Source organism: Heterodontus francisci, chromosome 22 (assembly GCF_036365525.1).
Source record: "Heterodontus francisci isolate sHetFra1 chromosome 22, sHetFra1.hap1, whole genome shotgun sequence".
Classification (NCBI taxonomy): domain Eukaryota; kingdom Metazoa; phylum Chordata; class Chondrichthyes; order Heterodontiformes; family Heterodontidae; genus Heterodontus; species Heterodontus francisci.
Genome location: NC_090392.1, coordinates 58,249,864 through 58,270,568, shown reverse-complemented (window position 1 = coordinate 58,270,568; position 20,705 = coordinate 58,249,864). Strand labels below are relative to the sequence as shown.

Sequence of the window (20,705 nt, the reverse complement as noted above, 5' to 3'; positions counted from 1 at the left end):
GTGTCCTCAGTACCTTGCTCTACAGCAGCGAGGCCTGGACAACATATGTCAGCCAAGAGTGACGTCTCAACGCATTCCACTCTTCGCTGTCTCTGGAGAATCCTTGGCATCAGGTGCCAGGACTGTATCTCCAACGCAGAAGTCCTCGAGGCGGCCAACACCACCAGCATGTATGCCCTACTGAGCCAGCGGCGCTTGAGATGGCTTGGCCATGGTGAGTCGCATGAAAGATGGCAGGATCCCGAAGGATGCTTTGTACAGCGAGCTCGTCACTGGTATCAGACCCACCAGCCGTCCATGTCTCCGCTTTAAAGATGTTTGCAAATGGGACATGAAGTCTTGCAACATTGACCACAAGCCGTGGGAGCCAGTTGCCAGCGATCGCTGAAGAGAGGGGAGTCGAAGAGACTCAGCAGTTGGCAGGAAAAGAGACAGCAGTGTAAGGAGAGAGCCAACTGTGTAACAGCCCCGACAACCAACTTTACCTGCAGCGCCTGTGGAAGAGTCTGTCATTCTAGAATTGGCCTTTATAGCCACTCCAGATGCTGTTCCATAAACCACCTCTAGGCGCTTACCCATTGTTTCTCGAGACAAGGAGGCCAAAAAGGAAAGGTTTTTCAAAAGACAAAACTACGAAGGAGCAAACTGCTCCTCACAGCTCTTCCCCCTCAGTTCTGGAATTAATCTAGCAGTCATCTTTTGTGCATACTGTAAGGTAATGTAGTGGTGGCTTCACCTTTTAAGAAACTACCTTTTTAAGAGACCTGACCACTGATTCAACTGATGACATCATACATATATAAGGAGGAAATAGTATTTTGAGAGACCATGCACACACACACACTAACCTGGACCTGAGATCATGCAATGTAGATAAGTAAGACAATAAATAGTGTTTGTGTTGAATCTGAAAATAAAGCCTGCGGTTGTCATTTAATGACGACTTAAGAACACAACACCACACACACTCCAGTGACCTAATCTGCTTTTTAAAACAGGGAGACTAACGTACAAACATTACACCAGATATTGGCACTAACTTTAGAATTCCATGTTGTTTTGTAAATTACACCCCAACTCTAAATCTCAAGATTGTATTCATTTTTCTAACTCTGAGCACTGTATCAACCTTTTCCCTGTAACATCTTTATCCAATTACAACAGCATAAGAACAAGCCAGGTCTGTCAAAAGCATAGAGTGCGACACATGATGTACAACTCAATTCTTATTTGGCAAAGGCTTCAAAGACTTAGTCAGATACATAGGTGCCTGAGGGGCATTTAGCAACATCTACAGTTAAACAGTTAGTATCACAAGATTTGTTTGGTAATCACAGTAGAAGTAGGCTGATTGTTGATATAACTTGGCAATGTCTACACACAGCAGTAACTTAAGTGTATAACAGAGTAATATTGGGTGCTCAAGATTACAGAATGGAATTAGCATGGTTAAGGTCACTGTTTCAATGCCCCTTGTAAGCTTTCAGTATTAAGACTGTCCTTTGTGTGACAAGAACATCAGATAATCCTTGGGAAGCAACCTGGCTGCAGCAAGGACAGTTCTCCTTGCTCTCTGATGATCCGGTTTCACCCGCTGGTTTGCTAGTGCCAGGAGTTACGGCCTTCTTTCTTCTGTCATTTTGTCTTTCTATTCTTTTATGCTGTACTTTCTCTCTGCTGAGAAACTATGGCTATTGAGTAGTCAATCTCCAGTTCTTTTACTGTTTACATTCCTTACCTACAGGGGTCTAAAGCAACAACATTTTTCTAAAATTTTCTAGCTTTACTTTCTTAAACCTTCTATTAGCTTGTGCTTTCTCAAGTTCTAAAGCCTCCTAACCTCTTCCAGTTGCTCAGAACCTGTTACATTTCTAACTTTTCCCAGGTCTGATGAAGGGTCACAAAGACCTGAAATGTTAACACTGTTTTTCTCTCCACAGTAGCCGTCTAACCTGTTGAGTATTTCCAGCATTTCTGTTTGTTTTTATTTCAAATTTTCTAATTTAGGTGAACAAAATGGAAAAAGTTTGCATGTAAATGCAACAAGAATGTGACAACAGGAAGTACAGTTTCATAGGCAGGATGTACATGTAGATTAAATATTATGTTAGATTATTATATGAATTGAAATTATAATTGCTATTATTGTTCAAACGATTAACTTGCTAAGTGTGAAATTCCTCTCTGCAATATTTTAACACAATCTAATTTTTGAATTAATTTCCTTGTTAAAATAACAGAGGAATTTTGTACAAGCACAGTATGTCTTCTTACAAGAACAGCCTTGATTGCAATTTCTATGCTAATGTTATCTAACCCCCGATACAATGGAGAGCCCTCTGCTGGACTAAAAAAAATCAGTACAACTAATTGGCAATATATGAAGCAAAATTGTGTGAAAACATTTTAGTTAATATATCATTCTAATGTCATTATTTTTAACATAATCAAGTTGAATTTCTCAACTAGATGATAGACTTATTAAAAAGTCTGAAAATATTCTTCACTAATTGTAATCTCAGATGTGCTGTAACTGTAAATGGTGCACTTGCCTATGCGATTCTAGTCCATTATTGTGGAGCCTCGTAAAACAAAGGGAGCAAAAACAAGGTAATTGTCAGAGAAAACTAGATTTCACCTGAATGAAAGGAAAATAGCAAAGAGCAAAAGACCATCTGTAATCTGGTTGTTACAGCAAGTTGATAATTTTTACATACTTTAATTTGGCATTTTTGACAATTGACTATTTGTGCTTTTTATTCCTTTTTCAAACAAAAAAGCATTCTGGGTGCACTTAAGCAAAAAGCATAGCAATCTCCTGAAATGACTGTAATGAAATGGTACATTCGGATTTGACTGGCCAGAATTGCTCAGCTCTACAATTCACATTTTACATAATTTTACTGCTCTAGTCCCTGTTGACAGAACCAATAGAAGAGGCCTTTGTTTTCTGAGCCTTTGAAGGCCACCTTTGGAATCCACAAGAAAAAATAGGACCAGATGGCTCCTTTTTATTATAATCCATCTCCTTCATGTCACTGTGTGCTGTTGATGGAGGGGGGAACGTTTGTTAGGGAATCACCAATGTTATAGGGTTCACCTATCATGCCCTGGGCATTCTGCATTTTGACATAGGTATGTAAGAGGTGCTCAAATTTAAGGGTTAATCCTTGTAAAACTTAGCGGCGTAATTTTAATCTAATTTCCCGGTAGGAAACTAGGTTGTACCCATTTTTGAACCTGGTCTGATTTTACTTTCCATCAAAATACAGAAATTAAAATTAAACGGGGTGTAAAAGGGTGGCCAATACAAATCCCATGAATTTTCTTCTGGGTGGTTTAGGTTAAAATTTCCACAAAGGAACATTCTGGTTTAGCCAGGTACCACAAATTAAGGATATTTTATATCAGTTGAAGCTTAGTACCTGTCTATCTGAAGAAACAAGGGAGGCCAATGTGTCACTGTCCTTGCATTACCTTAAGAGCTGTTACTGTATTATAATAACCTCTGCCCAATGAGAACAGGGACAAATGAAATAATTGGAAGTATAGTTTCGGTAAAAGTGATTTAAAAACTGCCAGTGATAATTTCAAAGGTCGAATTTGAATGCAGAATACAGGCTTAAAGACAGGATTCTTGGTAGTGTGGAGGAACAGAGGGATCTTGGGGACCATGTCCATAGATCGCTCAATGTTGCCACCCAAGTTGATAGGGTTGTTAAAAAAGCGTATGGTGTGTTGGCTTTCATTAACAGGGGGATTGAGTTTAAGAGCGCTGAGGTTATGCTGCAGCTCTATAAAGCCCTGGTTAGACCACACTTGGAATATTGTGTTCAGTTCTGGTCGCCTCATTATAGGAAGGATGTGGAAGCTTTAGAGAGGGTGCAGAGGAGATTTACCAGGATGCTGCCTGGACTGGAGGGCATGTCTTACGAAGAAAGGTTGAGGGAGCTAGGGCTTTTCTCATTGGAGCGAAGAAGGATGAGAGGTAACTTGATAGAGGGGTACAAGATGATGAGAGGCATTGATAGAGTGGATAGCCAGAGACTTTTTCCCAGGATGGAAAGGGCTATCACCAGGGGGCATAATTTTAAGGTGATTGGAGGAAGGTTTCGGGGAGATGTCAGAGATAGGTTCTTTACACAGAGAGTGGTGGGTGCGTGGAATGCACTGCCAGCGGTGGTAGTAGAAGCAGATACATTAGGGATATTTAAGCGACTCTTGGATAGGTACATGGATGATAGTAGAATGAAGGGTATGTAGGTAGTTTGATCCTAGAGTAGGTTAAAGGTTCGGCACAACATCGTGGACCGAAGGGCCTGTACTGTGCTGTACTGTTCTATGTTCTATGTGGGGTAGGATTTTAGGTCGGCCGTGGGTCCAGGACAGAGGTGGCCGGGTCTTCAATGTCGTGCCACTGGCCAGCGTGCCAGGTCGGTGCCACGATCCTGATTCTGAGCCATTTTCAGAGAGGCCAGGTCGGGATTGGAATGGTGACTCGCAAGCAGCAGGTAGCCGATTGAGGACCATTAAGGGGCCCTGCGCCGATTGGGATTTCCAGTCAGCAAGCAAGCTTTTCACATTAGGCCAGCACATCAAGACAGCCTCATGGTGCGAAAGGTGGCGGGAGGCGCAATTAATTCTGTGGAGGGCCCCTCCCCATCTTCACCCAACATGGTCGCCAGGCCACAGCTGCGGCCGTTTGCCATGCCATGGAGGGGATGCCTCCAGGCAGCTGTGGTGATTTTAAATTTTATAAAATCTGACCTTTCTCGTCAGAGGGTGCCTCCATGTTGAAGTAGCGTCTCTCTTTCTGTCATTTATGCCATAGAAGGTGGCCATTCGGCCCATCAAGTCCATGCTGGCTCTCCACGGAGCTATGCAGTCAGTCCCTCTCCCCGGCTCCATCACGATTTGGCAGCTCCCAGCCCCGGCCAGTGGAGTTGCCGATGTGCCAGTGCTGGAGGGCCTCACGTTGCCCATAATAACCTGTTAGAAATTAGCAATATGCTTGCAATAAAGCTGAAATGGGTAAAAACATAGGGCTGTAAGTTTTGTTGTACAGGAAACTGCTTAGGGTTTTGTTCCCCGATAAACAAAGCTAGTGGAATGACTATTGGGTAATGATTGCTGTAGCTAGTTCAAAAGAGATCATGGTTAGATGAGGCCTCTGCAATAGTAGGAGAGCAACTGGATAGATACTTAAAAAAAAACATAGCTTCAAAGCTCTGTTAGAATTTTCAGTTAACCTTGCCTAATTAAGATGCTTGCTGAAATACAAAGGTTAATTAATACAGGAATAGAATAGGAGTTACTTTAGTGAATCACTATGGTTCGATTAGTTTGATCAGAAACAAGAATTGTTGGACTGAATAGCCTTTGCGAACCATTCATTAACAGGACTTTTGAACAGTTCTGGGCATCAACAACTGATAACCAGAATAATGGAGCCCCTGAAAGTTCGTTGAAGGCTGGAGTTGGATTATTTCGAGGGAGTTGTGGAGCAAATAATGGGGAACACCCTTGAGTGAGATAAGGAAAGATGATGTAAAGGCTTGGTTGATCAAGGACAGAAGGTATATGTGAAAGCACTAGAAGCTCATGGCAGGATTTTACCTCATGGCTTTGACAAAGAACTTGACATACTATTGGGTATTTTCTATTAAGAGAAATCTTTATAGGACAATATGGTCCTGTCAATATAACATCCAGGTCCACCCCTGAAAAATGCTATAAAGTAAGAGACTTTAGAAGGCTTCAGTGCAGTTAAGCAGTGGAGGACAACTCTCAGGGATGACTCGTTAACTCTCTTGTATATCTCAAGAAGTTGTGAAGACGTGAGGTACCAAGAAGAAAAAAAAGATAAAGCTGTTCGTGCATACTCGCCGTCCTGCCCGACCTGGACCAGTACTCACTACTTGTCATGGTCGTATGTTTTTACTGTTTAACAAATGTGTTATATCACATCTTAAACTCTGATTTAATGTAACATACCCACCATTTTGGTTGCAGTTGATCCTGATTGATTAGATAATTGAAAGCAGCAAAAATTGTGCTTAAATTAAAATATTAACACACACTTTTTAATTCTATCAGCAGAGGGCTCCCCACAGTGCACCATTATATCAGGCCGTCAGATAACATTTGGATAGAAATTACAATCAGGATTGATTTTATGAGGCTTACTATGTTTGTACAAAATTCCTCTGTTATTTTAACATGGGCATTAATCCAAAAACTAGTTATTGCTTGCATAGAGTAGGGCAGAGAGGAATATCACATAATGCAAGTTAAACATTTGTACAAAAATAGCACTAATAATTTCCATAACATCCATAACATATTAAAATATTTAATCAGCATGCATTTCCTGTCTAAAACTGTACTTCCTGTTGTCACATTCTTATCACATTTACATGCCAACTTTTTCCATTATAAATCCTTGTCTACATTTATCATGGGAATTGCCCATCTAAACTTGCTACGCTGTAATCTCACCATTGGTGGTGTTGTGGTGCCTCAGTTTTGTGTCTCAGCCTGTTCTGCACAGACACTCGTATACCCAATCTCTGTGCTTCCCTAAATTGTCATATTTTAACAATTGAACTGTAATCAATAATACAATGTCAACCTACTACATATAAATAAAGACAGAGTAAATGGTTTTAAAATGGTACTGATTTATATCTGCTTTCCCTGGTCTTATAATCTCTCACTTTACATGAAGATACGAATATAGGAAAAATAACAGACAGGAAAAGACCGATTGGAATTAGAAGAATTTGTTTAACGCAGCGGGTTGCTGTGATGTCAAATGTATTGCCTCACAAAGTTCTAAGTGCTGGGTAGAATTATGTGGATGCATTCTGCGCAGATTGAGAGGCGAGAAAAACATAAGGGGAGCAATCGATACAGGCTTCACAGACTGGCCATCTTTAAAGCCTCCCATGATATTTAAAAAAACCTAATACTGAATCAATAAACAATATCAGGAAGAACCTTATAACTCTGATATTAATCTGATAATTGAAAACTTTTGAATTAAAAATAACATTTTGGATTTCCAGCATCTGCTGTTTTGCTTTTACATTAAAATAAGACATTTCAAATACACCACTACTGTACGCCCCCCACCCCCCACCACCCCCCCGCCCCCATTCTCTCTTCCCACTCCTCCTATGATCCTGTCTTTTTATAATTTAATCTTTAAAAATTAGCTGAAAGCGCAGTGCTAGTTTTCACATGTATGCTGATGACACCCAGCTCTACTTCATCTCCACCCCGCTTCACTCCTCCTCTGTTACTAAATTAGCAGACTGCTTATCCAATAACCTGTACTGGATGAGTAGGAATTTCCTCCAATTAAATATTGGGAAGACTGAAGCCAGTGTTTTTGGGCCCTGCTCTAAACTCAGTTCCCTCTCCCTGGCAACTGTTTGAGACTAAACCAGACTTTTTGCAACCTTGGTGACATTTGACTCTGAGATGACCTTCTGACCATATATTCATGGTATCACCAAGACCACCCCTGCCTCAGCTCATCTGCTGCGAAACTCTGTCATGTTTTGTTACCTCTAAAGCTGATTATTTCACCACACATCTGACTGGTGTCCCAGAGTCTACCCTCTGTAAACTTGAGGTCATCTACTTTGCTGCTCACGTCCTAACTTGCACCAAGTCCCATTCACCTATCACCCCCATGCTCACTGACCTACATTGGCGCCCAGTCAAGCAATGTCTTGATTTAAAAATTCTCATCCTTGTTTTCAAATCCCTCCATGGTCTTACCCCTCCCTATCTCTGTAATTTTCTCCAATCCCACAATCCTCCACGATATCTGCACTCATCTAATTCCAGCCTCTTGAGCATCCCTGATTTTATTCGCCTCACCATTGGTGGCCCTGCCTTCAGTTGCCTTGTTCCTAAGCTCTGGAAAACCCTTCCTAAACCTCTCTGCATCTCTATATATTTCTCCTGCTTTAAGACACTCCTTAAAACTTACCTCTTTGATCAGCCTTTTGATCATCTGACGTAATAGCCCGGATTTTGCAGTCAGCAGCAAAGCGGCAGTGTTTGCTGCTGACTGCACTGAGAAATGTGAACTTACCTGGTCCGTTGGTTGCAGCAAGAACTTCCACTTCGTGCTGCAGTACAGCCAACTGATGCAATGATCTGCGAGGCTTAGCAGTGAGCCACGTTGCCTGCGAAGCCATTGTCCCTACTGACGTCACGGGATGAAGACATGCCCCTTGAGGTCAATCTTCAGCTCAAAGGCACGTGAGAGTTTTATTATGTTTTTAAATACTTGTAAAAGTTTAAACAATTTTTAAAAAACGTTTTATTGTCTTCTAGATACTTTTAAACACTTGCAATAACGTAGAGAAGGGTGATATTTGTAACAAAACAATTTAATTCATCGCAGAAAACGCTCTTTGAACTGGCTGCAGAATCTTGCATTGCGATTATGCAGGGCTTTTTTTTTTTAGAAGTTTAAAATGTTGATTTATAGATACTGAAGGACAGGAAACAGTTAACCTTGAGGCATAAGAGGAATAAGTTAATCCAAACTCTTCCACAGATGGAAGGACATAAACACATTTTTAAAAAATTCATTCATGGGATGTGGGCACGGCTGGCTAGGCCAGCATTTATTGCCCATCCCTAATTGCCCTTGAGAAGGTGGGGGTGAGCTGTCTTCTTGAACCGCTGCAGTCCATGTGGGGTAGGTACACCCACAGTGCTGTTAGGAAGGGAGTTCCAGGAGTTTGACCCAGCGACAGCGAAGGAACAGCAATATACTTCCAAGTTAGAATGGTATGTTGCTTGGATGGGAACTTGCAGGTGGTGGTATTCCCAACTATTTGCTGCTTTTGTCCTTCTAGGTGGTAGAGGTCACAGGTTTGGAAGGTGCCAACTAAGGAGACTTGGTGCATTGCTGCAATGCATCTTGTAGATGGTACACACTGTGTGTCAGTGGTGGAGGGAGTGAATGTTTGTGGATGGGGTGCCAATCAAGCAGGCTGTTTTGTTCTGGATGGTGTCAAGCTTCTTGAGTTGTTGGAGCTGCACCCATTCAGGCATGTGGAGAGTATTCCATCACACTCCTGACTTGTGCCTTGTAGATGGTGGACAGGCTTTGGGGAGTCAGGAGGTGAGTTACTCACTGCAGGATTCCTAGCCTTTGACCTGCTCGTGTAGCCACGGTATTTATATGGCTACTCCAGTTCAGTTTCTTGTTAATGGTAACCCACAGGATGTTGATAGTGGGGGATTCAATGATCGTAATGCTATTGAATGTCAAGGGGAGATGGTTAGATTCTCTCTTGTCAGAGATGGTCATTGCTCGCCACTTGTGTGGTGCGATATCATAAGTTAACTGAAATCATCACTTCCTGGCAAGAATAGAAGACATATTAACAACTAGACAATGGAATAAGTTAATTGAATTATGTATCTGGACCAGTTCTTGGTTAGAATGGAAGAGACATTAACACCAGAACAATGCCATGAGCTAAGTGCCCATCACTGTGATGGAGATCACAGCTTTATGCTGTGTAGACAACAGGGGAAGAGATGAGGAGTCATCTCTGACCTTGCAATTCTGCATAGATTAAAAAAAACCAAGATAAGGAGATGTGAAAAGCTAGGCAGCTCAGTAGGCTGGTAACTGATACTACAGCCTGAGGCACAGGCATGGAATACTATAAGAAAGGACAACATTGGAACGTGGCACTGCAGTCAGGTGAAGACATCTCCAGATCCAGGCCTGCAATCAACATTGGTAACGACCAGCCGTGTGGGTGATTGTAAGTTTCAGTCAAATCAGAGAGGGGTTGTACTGTGGTTTTGTTGGTCTCAAACTAACAAATTTAGGTAACGAATCTGTTTTGTCACATGTATTTTTGTAATTCCAGGGTCCAAGAATCATTGTAAGGAGGAAGGGAACTGAATCCATTACAATACATTAAAAAAAAGTGCAAATTAATTATGGTATGGCACCAGCAATGGGAGATTTGTTAGTGGTTCTAAAAAGAAATTTAATTTTCAACGAACCATTTCCGCAAATTTACTTTAACACCTCAATGTGAAAATAGATGAGACAAATGGCACATTGAACAGTTTATTAATAACTGCTTTAAAGCAAAACTCTCAACAAATTACAGCAGTCAGACTAGAGCAGATTCAATTGAAATGGGACAACCATAACTTCAAAAAAAAGTCAAACAGAATTGATACCAAGCAATAGGCAAGTTGTTTGGAAATTTTACTTATAACTTACTTACATTGTGGTAATTTCCTAATTGGTTCTCAGTTGCACCCAAGTATTTTCAAATGTTTCAAGTATTTGGATCCTGAGAAACCACAATAAACTAGAACTTTGAAATTCCAATAAATACATCTGCAATGAGGTCGAGCGCTTTGCATTCCAGTCAGCAATTCTTCTGACAGCTTTCCAGAGAAGCAAGGAAGTAAATTGTCATCAATCAAAATGGCTCTGGCATTTTCAATACTGATTCATAAATGTTGCATTTTTCCATGGAAGTTCAAGGTTGTGGATGTAGTATAGGGTTGTAAAGGGTTAATACCGAAGACAGTGAGAGAGATCCCTCCCACTGTACCAGCGATGATATAACAGTCACATGAAATCAGCTTGAGGAGAAGGTATAGCAGCACAAAGGATGCTAGCTTAGGTGGCTTGCAGAGACTGCATATGGTAACTATAAATATTAAGAGTTGTTAGTTAACCTTTACCGGAGTCTAAGACTTTATCTAGAATGCTCTATAATGCTACAAATACAACTAAACCCAACAATCGGGATTGTTCCGGAGCTAAAGGCAGTATCTCTCATACGAAAGATTGCCAATAATTCCATATTCTTCATGTCTCGCACTCCCAAACATTACTGATTCTCCAGTCTCCCCCTCTCATACCCAAACATTGCTCATTTCTATTTTGTTTGGAAGGATTTTTAAAAATCTTGCATTTACATTTGTAAAGCGGCACATATTGTAGGAACAGCTAAAATTCTATGGCTTTGACATGGGAATTGAGCAAAGGTGTCAAGTAAAAGTGAAGTATAAGTGTTATATTCCTTTCAATGGTGTTTACAGATGTGGATGTGCTTCCAAACAGGCTCTGTGCCTGCTGATACCAGCTGTAAATAAGTCTGTGAAAGTCAGTGCAACTTGTGGGCAATAATCCCAAATTGTCAATTTACAAGTCCCTGCTGCTTTATAAAGTAGCCTGGTTGGGACCATCATCGTATGCTTCTCCGCAGCCCATTGAGATGTACCGCAACTTCTGCTTTTTGGTGCAAGTGCGATCGCTGAAAGTTGTGATGCTGTTCCGCCTCTCAATATTGATAAACGTCTCAGATTTCTCTGCTATTGGGTCTGCAAAATCTGGGCCAAGTGGCTCGGTGTCATATTTTCCATAATAATGTTCCTGTGAAGATATTTTATTGTGTTAAAGGCACTATATAAATAGAAGTTGTTGCCGTTGTTTGCTTTATTTCTAATTTCTACACATTATTTTAAATGGTTCACTGTGCCCAGTTCATTCTGGCCTCCCCTTTCTCAGCCCTTTAGGTTTTAGACTCGAGCTAATGTGTTCCATTATTGATTCTTACTTTTGTTTGTATTGTGGTTAACCATAAACTGTCATAGCTACCGAGAATTCTGCTTTCTATCTTATCTCACTCAGTTCAAACTGCTCAAGGATATCTCTTCCTGTGTCAACAGAAATACATGCTGAGTACAGAAAGTATTAATTTAGGTTCACTTCATCTACCCACGATTCCATATTGGCTATTTTCTACTATTGTTTCTAGAACCTACAAATTTGAAAATCCAGAAAGGAACAGATAGAAGTCATCCACCTACTTGGTATATTTAGATTGACACAAGTGACACCTCTGAGAATAGGATTACAGGAATTTCACACTATTTAATTTACCAGGTCTCCAGGAAAACATATGTGTTATATGGTTACAAAAGAAAATGCAATGTAAAATATTCTGGTACGCCTGGAACTACAATCAACTTTTCCAAGTAGCCTTCCCTTTCTCACCTACCATAATTTCATACTTATGATTGATTTCCTGGGATTAAGTGTTCTTTCTAAATTCCAGATTTGTGTGCATTCAAATGAGTTCTTGGTTTTTGAATTAAAAACCAAATGTTGCAAATACTCAGCAGGTCTGGCAGCATCTGTGGAAAGAGAAACAGAGTTAACGTTTCAGGTCTATGACCTTTCATAGGAACTGGCAAAGGTTAGAAATGTAATGGGCTTTGAGCAAATGAAAGGGGGAGAGAGGAGGGGGAAGTAGAACAAAAGGGAAGGTGTGTGATAGGGCGGAGGGCAGGAGAGATAAACAGGCAGAGATGTCACAGAATAAAAAGTAAAGGAAGTGCTAATAGTGGTAGTAAAAGACAAAGCACGAGTCCAGCGAGAGTGTTAATGACAGAATAATGAATAGCTCTGTCCAAAAGCAAAAATATGAAAAACAAGTTTGAGACGGGCACATGACTAAAAAGTAAAATAAAATTTTTAAAAAAAGGCACCTATGCTTTGAAATTGTTGAACCCAATGTCGAGTCCAGAAGACTGTAAATTGCCTAATTGGAAGACAAGGTGCTCTGCCTTGAGCTTGTGTTAAGGTTCACTGGAACACCGCAGCAGGCCAAGGACAGAAATGTGGGCATGACAGCAGCGTGGTGAATTGAAATGGCAAGCAACGGGAAGCTCGGGGTCATGTTTGTGGACATATTCCCCAATCTGTGTTTGGTCTCCCCGATGTAGAGGCGACCGCATTGTGTGCAGTGAATACAGTATACTAAAATGAAAGAAGTGCAAGTTAAATCAATGCTTCACCTGAAAAGAGTATTTGAGCCCTTGAACATTGAGGAGAGAGGAGGTAAAAGGGCAGGTATTAGCACTCCCTTTGCCTTTTATTTCGTGACATCTGTCATTTAATCTTTCTGGCCTTCCGCCCTATCACACACCTTCCCTTTTTGTTTTCCTACCCCCCTCCCCCCTTTCAGTTGCTCAAAACCTATTACATTTCTAACTTTTTCCAGTTCTGATGAAAGGTTAACTCTGTTTCTCTCTGCACAGATGCTGCTAGACCTGCTGAGTATTTCCAGCACTTTGTTTTTATTTCAGATTTCCTACATCTGCAGTACTTTGCTTTTATCTTGGTTTTTGGAGCCTTTTACTTCCTGAGGAAGCGCTGGTCTTCGCATTCTTTAAGTTATATTGGTCATTCCGAAAAGAGTACTGAGATCTGGATTTGGGATGAGAAAACAGGTTAAAAATAGAACATCAACAGACAATGTAGAAATGCACAAGGAGGCTGAATTTTCACTTTGGGGGCAGGAAACAGGAGCTGGGACTGTTTTGGGGTCCTGAACTGGTCCTCGAGGGGGAAACAGGCACGTTGGAATTTTGAGCAGGGCCCTTAATTGGCATGGTGACAGCTACCTTGTCCAAGTAAGGATGGTGGGCAGGCTCTCAAAGCTGGAGAGACAATCAGGCCTTCCAGATTCAGAGGAGCGCCCGGCTATTGTAAAAGGTAAGCAACTGAAAGCAGCTAGGCCACCACTGTGAGGAGGATGAGGGGGAGCCCCACAGAGTGGCCTTTGGCTGTACCCCCACCCAGGCAGGCAGGCACGGAGGCCCTGCAGGCCTGCCTGGATTGCTGGCACCCTGGCTTGCTGGTGGATGCCTATATCCAGGCAGTTGATCTGTCCCCACACCGCATTAGGAGCTGGTGGCCGACTGGAAAATCCCAGTCAGCCTCCTAAACTAACAAGGCTATTAGTGAGCCTAATTGATTGCCTACCTCGTGGGGGCGGGCAGCCCTGCTGGCCCCAAACCCACCTCTGGCAAAATGACCAACGCTGGGAATGGGGTCGGGAAACTGCAATATTTTTGGGCCTTTGTCCACCTCCATTCCCAAACTCGGCAGGATCCAAAAATCCTGCCTGGGGCATCTGTCAGGCTCTCAAAGCTGGAGAGACAATCAGAGGCCTTCCAAATTCAGAGGAGCACCCGGCTGTCGTAAAAGGTAAGCAACTGAAGATGTTTCAACAAGAAAGTGCCCTCTCAGCTACTTTTTTAAAACTTTAATTAATGTAAAACTGTGAAAGAATTTCAGGCAGAGATTCTTTGTCACAGTTCTGATGAAGGGACACAACAGATTGTATCCAAAACATTGAACTATTTTCTCGTTGACATGCTGATCACTTGCAATGTACTTTCACTATTTTCTGTTTTTATTTCAGAATTTTAGCATTTGCAATTATTTTCTTTTTTCTCATTTGTCTAAAAAAGTATAAGGTTGGGTCCTGCCCTCAAGTAGATATAAAGGATCTCATGGCACTATTTCAAAGTAGAGCAGGGGAGCTCCCCCCAGTGCCCTGGCCAATATTTATCCCATCGCAGATTATCTGGTCATTATCACCTTGCTTATCATAGGAACTTCCTGTGCACAAATTGGCTGCCCTATTTCCTACATAACAGTGGTGACACTTCAAAAGCAATTCGTTGGCTGTAAAACACATTGAAACATCCCGTGTTCACAAAAGTCGCTATATAAATGCAAGACTTTCTTTTCCTGAAAAGATTGAAGACGCTGGGGAGATAGCCTTTTATGAAGTATTCCAAAACTCTATTCATTCAATAGGTGTTAGCACTTCACATGTGTGAATTAAGGTTAATGTTATGATATAGTTTAACATAGAAATGGTTTTGTACAAATCAAGATCTTAGATAACCTTTACTAATAAGTACAATAAAGAACTCAGGAGAAAGTTCTTTATTTCGAGTCTGGTTAGAATGTGGAACTTGCTACCACATACAATAGTTGAGATGAAAAGCCAGAAAGTTCAAGTCCTTAGTTCTTGGAATTTAGATTGAGAGGTAACTAGGTAGGACACAGAACTAATTATGAATGAGCTGTCAGTTACTTTCCCTTGCCTGAAAGCCATAGTTAGTAATTCAAGTAATTTTTGAAACTTGAGTTTTTAGAATGTGGAACCTTTACCACGTGGAGTAACCGCGGTGAATAGCATTGATGCATTTAAGGGGAAATTAGATGATTACATGAGGAAGAAAGGAGTAGAAGGATATGCAGATCATCAGAAGAACGACCACTTGGACAAGGCAGCTGTCCCTTAGTGTCATCCTAAATTATGTACTCAAATCCTGGAATGGAATTTGAGGCCATGGTCTTCTCTCTTAGAGATAGTCACCCTACCAACTGAGCTGTTAGTATGACAAGACATTCTTGTTCATAATCTTGCCAAAATAATCTACACCAATATCTTTTGGATAAAAGACAAAAAAAAAGAACAAACTTGTATTTACATAGCACCTTTCACAACCTCAGGACACACCTGAGTACTTTGCAGCCACTTAATTACTTTTGAAGAAGATTCACTGTTGTAATGTAAGAAATGTGGCAACCAATTTGCACACAGGTCCCACAAGGTGTACAAAATTATGAGGGGCCTTGATAGAGTACATAGGAAGGACCTGTTTCCTCTAACAGAGAGGTCAATTACCAGGGGGCACAGATTTAAGGTGATTGGTAGAAGGATTAGAGGGGACATGAGGAAAACCTTTTTCACCCAGAGGGTGGTGGGTGTCTGGAATTCACTGACGGGAATGGTGGAGGAGGCAGAAACCCTCAATTCTTTTAAAAGGTACCTGGACATGCACCTGAAGTGCCGAAACTGGCAAAGCTATGGACCATGTGCTGGAAAGTGGGATTAGATTGGGTCGCTAGTTTTTTTGGCCGGCATGGACATGACCGGCTGAATGGCCTCCTTCTGTGCCATAATTATTCTATGGTTCTAAACTGCAATGAGATAGCGACCAGATTATATGTGTTAGTGATGTTGCTTGAGGTATAAATATTAGCCAAAACACTGGGGAGAACTCACCAGCTCTTCTTCAAACGATGCCATGGCATATTTTATGCCCACCCTGTACTAATTTAAATCTTTTAGTCAGGATAGACTGCAAGCAATATGGTGGGTATGTTGAGTTTTATCAGAGTTTAAGATGGAATATAACATACTAGTTATATAGAAAGAACATACAATCATAACACCTCATCACCTCATTCCATGACAATATGAAAGGCACAATTCAACATGGTGGCTCCTCATCAGAGCCCTTTCCTATCCTGAGTGGTGTGAAACAGGGCTGTGTTCTCGCACCCACACTTTTTGGGATTTTCTTCTCCCTGCTGCTTTCACATGCGTTCAAATCCTCTGAAGAAGGAATTTTCCTCCACACAAGATCAGGGGGCAGGTTGTTCAACCTTGCCCGTCTAAGAGCGAAGTCCAAAGTACGGAAAGTCCTCATCAGAGAACTCCTCTTTGCTGACGATGCTGCTTTAACATCTCACACTGAAGAGTGCCTGCAGAGTCTCATCGACAGGTTTGCTTCTGCCTGCAATGAATTTGGCCTAACCATCAGCCTCAAGAAAACGAACATCATGGGGCAGGACGTCAGAAATGCTCCATCCATCAATATTGGCGACCACGCTCTGGAAGTGGTTCAAGAGTTCACCTACCTAGGCTCAACTATCACCAGTAACCTGTCTCTAGATGCAGAAATCAACAAGCGCATGGGTAAGGCTTCCACTGCTATGTCCAGACTGGCCAAGAGAGTGTGGGAAAATGGCGCACTGACACGGAACACAAAAGTCCGAGTGTATCAGGCCAGTGTCCTCAGTACCTTGCTCTACGGCAGCGAGGCCTGGACAACGTATGCCAGCCAAGAGCGACGTCTCAATTCATTCCATCTTCGCTGCCTTCGGAGAATACTTGGCATCAGGTGGCAGGACTATATCTCCAACACAGAAGTCCTTGAAGCAGCCAACACCCCCAGCTTATACACACTACTGAGTCAGTGGCGCTTGAGATGGCTTGGCCATGTGAGCCGCATGGAAGATGGCAGGATCCCCAAAGACACATTGGACAGCGAGCTCGCCACTGGTATCAGACCCATCGGCCGTCCATGTCTCCGCTATAAAGACGTCTGCAAACGCGACATGAAATCGTGTGACATTGATCACAAGTCGTGGGAGTCAGTTGCCAGCATTCGCCAGAGCTGGCGGGCAGCCATAAAGACAGGGCTAAATTGTGGCGAGTCGAAGAGACTTAGTAGTTGGCAGGAAAAAAGACAGAGGCGCAAGGGGAGAGCCAACTGTGCAACAGCCCCGACAAACAAATTTCTCTGCAGCACCTGTGGAAGAGCCTGTCACTCCAGAATTGGCCTTTATAGCCACTCCAGGTGCTGCTTCACAAACCACTGACCACCTCCAGGCGCATATCCATTGTCTCTCGAGATAAGGAGGCCCAAAGAAGAAGTGAGTACTGGTCCAGATCAGGCAGGACAGCTGGCATGCATGAACAGCTCTCAATAAAGTAAATCTTTATAGGGCCAGAAGGTCTGTTAATAATCCTGAAAAAGAATATAAAGTAAGAGACTTTGGAAATCCTCAGTGCTGTAGGCAGTGAAGAGAAACTTCTAAGGGCAGGTTCGTGCCAACACTCTTGGGTAGTTTGAGAAGTCATGAAGACGTGAAGATAAGAAGCATCAAGAAAAAAAAAAGAGAGCTGTTCATGCATGCCAGCTGTCCTGCCTGATCTGGACCAGTACTCACTACTTGTTATGATTGTATGTTCTTTCTATATAACTAGTATGTTATATTCCATCTTAAACTCTGATAAAACTCAACATACCCACCATATTGCTTGCAGTCTATCCTGACTAAAAGATTTAAATTAGTACAGGGTGGACATAAAATATGCCATGGCATTGTTATTATGAAACATCGAGCTCTTGGTCTAAACCTTGGGTAGAAAAACCTGCCTTAAACGTCATTCACCTGCCATTAGCTGCTTGAGTCTTCACACGCACCTTCTGTTCTTGATCAATTAGGCCTAGGCTTTACATCATCCTTTCCTTATCTCAATTCAAGCTGTTCACCATGGCCAGTTCTATCCTCCCAAGAAACATTCCACCTCTGGCCTTTAAAGCTAACTTGCAGAAGTTTCATTATTTGTATCTGTTCCACTTTCACTTATTTATATCTAAAGCTGTACATAAAGCCTGTTAACCAAGCTGTTCAGAAATGGTCATTCCATCCAGTTTCATTTTTAATATCAATCTTTTGAACCATAGTGTTGTTCACTGAAGTAACTTCTATTCAACTTCCACACACGAATAAACTTATATATTTCAGCAAGCACCTTAGTTAAGCAAGGTTAAATGGAGAGCCTAACACAGCTTTGCAGAATTGTTGTTCATTTTAAGTATCTCTCAAGTTGCTCTCCCACTAGGCCTCATCTGACCATGGCCCCATTCCAAACTAGGTACAGGGGTCATCAGCTAGAAATAATCACATCACGAATCTGTTTTGAGAGAATCAAAACCTTAAGCAGTTTCCAGAAAAACAAAACTTACAGCCCTAATCTATTCATTTACCTATTTCAAGCTGATTTTTATATACTAGGCATATTGCTAATTTCCAACAACCCGAGGGACACGTCAATACCTCATCCAAAAGACGGCATCACCAACAGTGCAATGCTGCACTGAAATATCATCCTACCTTGCATGCTCAGGTCTCTGGAATGAGGCTTGAACACAGCTTATTGACTTAGAAGCAGGGATAGTTGCACCATGGACATTTGACAAAATTATTGACTCAGGCATGGACATGGGGGCAATTACACTATATATAAAGTGCATAGCCAAACTAATGCCATCAAAACACAGTCTGAATTAACATGCATCTCTCCCTACTTAGTGAGATACCTGGCATTGTTTTACCTAACACATGTAGTCAGTGTCTGCCCTCACACTTGATGTAGCGATGCAGAGAATCAGATAGATCTCTTTCCCTCTCACTCGCTCTCTCCCACTTTGTGTCAATCCCGATCTCCTCTCTGTTCCTCTCTACATCCCCCTCTCCACCATCCCCCCCCTCCACCATCCCCCCCCCTCCACCATCCCCCCCCCTCCACCATCCCCCCGCCTCCACCATCCCCCCGCCTCCACCATCCCCCCCCCTCCACCATCCCCTCGGTCTTCCGCCCCCCCCCCCCCTCCGGCTTCCGCCCCCCCCCCCTCCGGCTTCCGCCCCCCCCCCTCCGTCTTCCGCCCCCCCCCCTCCGTCTTCCGCCCCCCCCCCCCTCCGTCTTCCGCCCCCCCCTCTCTTCCACGCCACCCCCCCTCCCCCCCTCTCGGGAACAGCAGTTTCTGAACGTCAGACAGGTTCAGGATTTTCCGGAGGTCTTTTGGGAAAAAAATCAGAACCTGTGGGAAAACACCGAATCTGTCCAAAATTCAGAAGCGCTGTTTCTGTTGTCAGGACGTGTCAGCTGGTGGAACTGACACTAGTGATTTTTTTAAAAAGCCGGTCTGAAGAAGCCAATGGGAAATTTCTCATCCGTGTATTCCTTTGCCTTGTTTGACCTCCCCGAATTCATCACCTCACGCTTCTCCAGGTTGAATTCCATTTGCCACTTTTCTGCCATCTGACCAGACCATCAATATCTTCCTGCAGCCTACAGCTATCCACCTCGCTATCTACCACGTGGTCAATTTTTGTGTCGTCTGCAAACTTCTTGATCAAGGCCCCTACATTTATGTCCAAATTGTTAATATATGTCACAAAAAGCAGGGGACCCAGTACTGAGCCCTGCAGAGTGCCACTGGAAACAGCCCTCCAGTTGCAAAAGCACCCATCAACAATTATCCTTTGTTTCCTGCCACTGAGCCAATTTTGTATCCACCATGCTGTATTTCCCATGGATCCCACGGGATTTAATTTTTTTTAACTAGTCTGCCATGTGGGACCTTGTCAAAAACCTTGTTAAAATCTATGTGGACCTTATCAACTTCACTACCCTCATCTATCTTCCTTGTTCTTCAAAAAATTTGATTAAGTTGGTCAAACAAGATCTTCCCTTAACAAATCCATGCCGAGTATCCTTGATTAACATGTGCCTTTCTAAGTGACAGTTTATCCTGTCTCTCAGAATAGATTCCAGTAATTTTCCCATTACTGAGGTTAGACGGACTGGCCTGTAATTATTCAGTCTATCCCCTGCTCCCTTGTTAAACAGAGGTACAACATTAGCACTTCTCCAATCCTCTGGCACCACACCTGTATCCAGTGAGGACTGAAAAATGATGGTCTAACCTTCTGCTATTTCCTCTCTTGCTTCTTTTAACAGCTGAGGGTACATTTCATCCGACCCTAGTGATTTATCAACTTTCAAGGATACTAATCCCATTAATGCTTCCTCTCTCCCTATGTTTATCACATCCAATACTTCACACCCCTCTTCCTTAACTACAATATCTGCATCGTCCCCCTCTTTTGTGAAGACAGGTGCAAAGTATTTAAACATCTTCCACCCTTACACATAGGTTACCTTTTTGGTCTTTTATGGGCTCCATTCTCTCCTTAGTTATCCTTTTACTCTTTATGTATTGATAAAACGTCTTTGGATTCACCTTGACTTTGCTTGCCAATATTCTTTCATGACTTCTGTTTGCTTTTCTAATTTCCTTTTTGATTTCATCCCTCCACTTTCTGTACTCCTCTTGGCTTTCTGTAGTATTGAGTTCTCGGTATTTTACCCTGCAGGCTCCTTGACATCATGGGGCTGTAGATT

The 20,705-nt window shown here is 42.3% G+C and overlaps 1 protein-coding gene across 5 annotated transcripts in view; it reads right to left on the bottom strand.

The window, feature by feature from the left end:
- Positions 1-10,112: 10,112 nt before the first annotated feature.
- Positions 10,113-20,705, bottom strand: part of LOC137381380 (sialic acid-binding Ig-like lectin 13) — a 213,867-nt gene continuing 203,274 nt past the window's right edge. For 4 of the 5 annotated variants that reach the window (XM_068053879.1, XM_068053881.1, XM_068053878.1 and 1 more), the window contains one exon: positions 10,113-11,446. In XM_068053879.1, coding sequence (XP_067909980.1) covers positions 11,234-11,446 — 213 coding nt within the window. In that variant the 3' untranslated portion in view covers positions 10,113-11,233. The remainder of the gene's footprint in view (positions 11,447-20,705) is intronic. The other variant, XR_010977165.1, reaches the window with a different exon arrangement.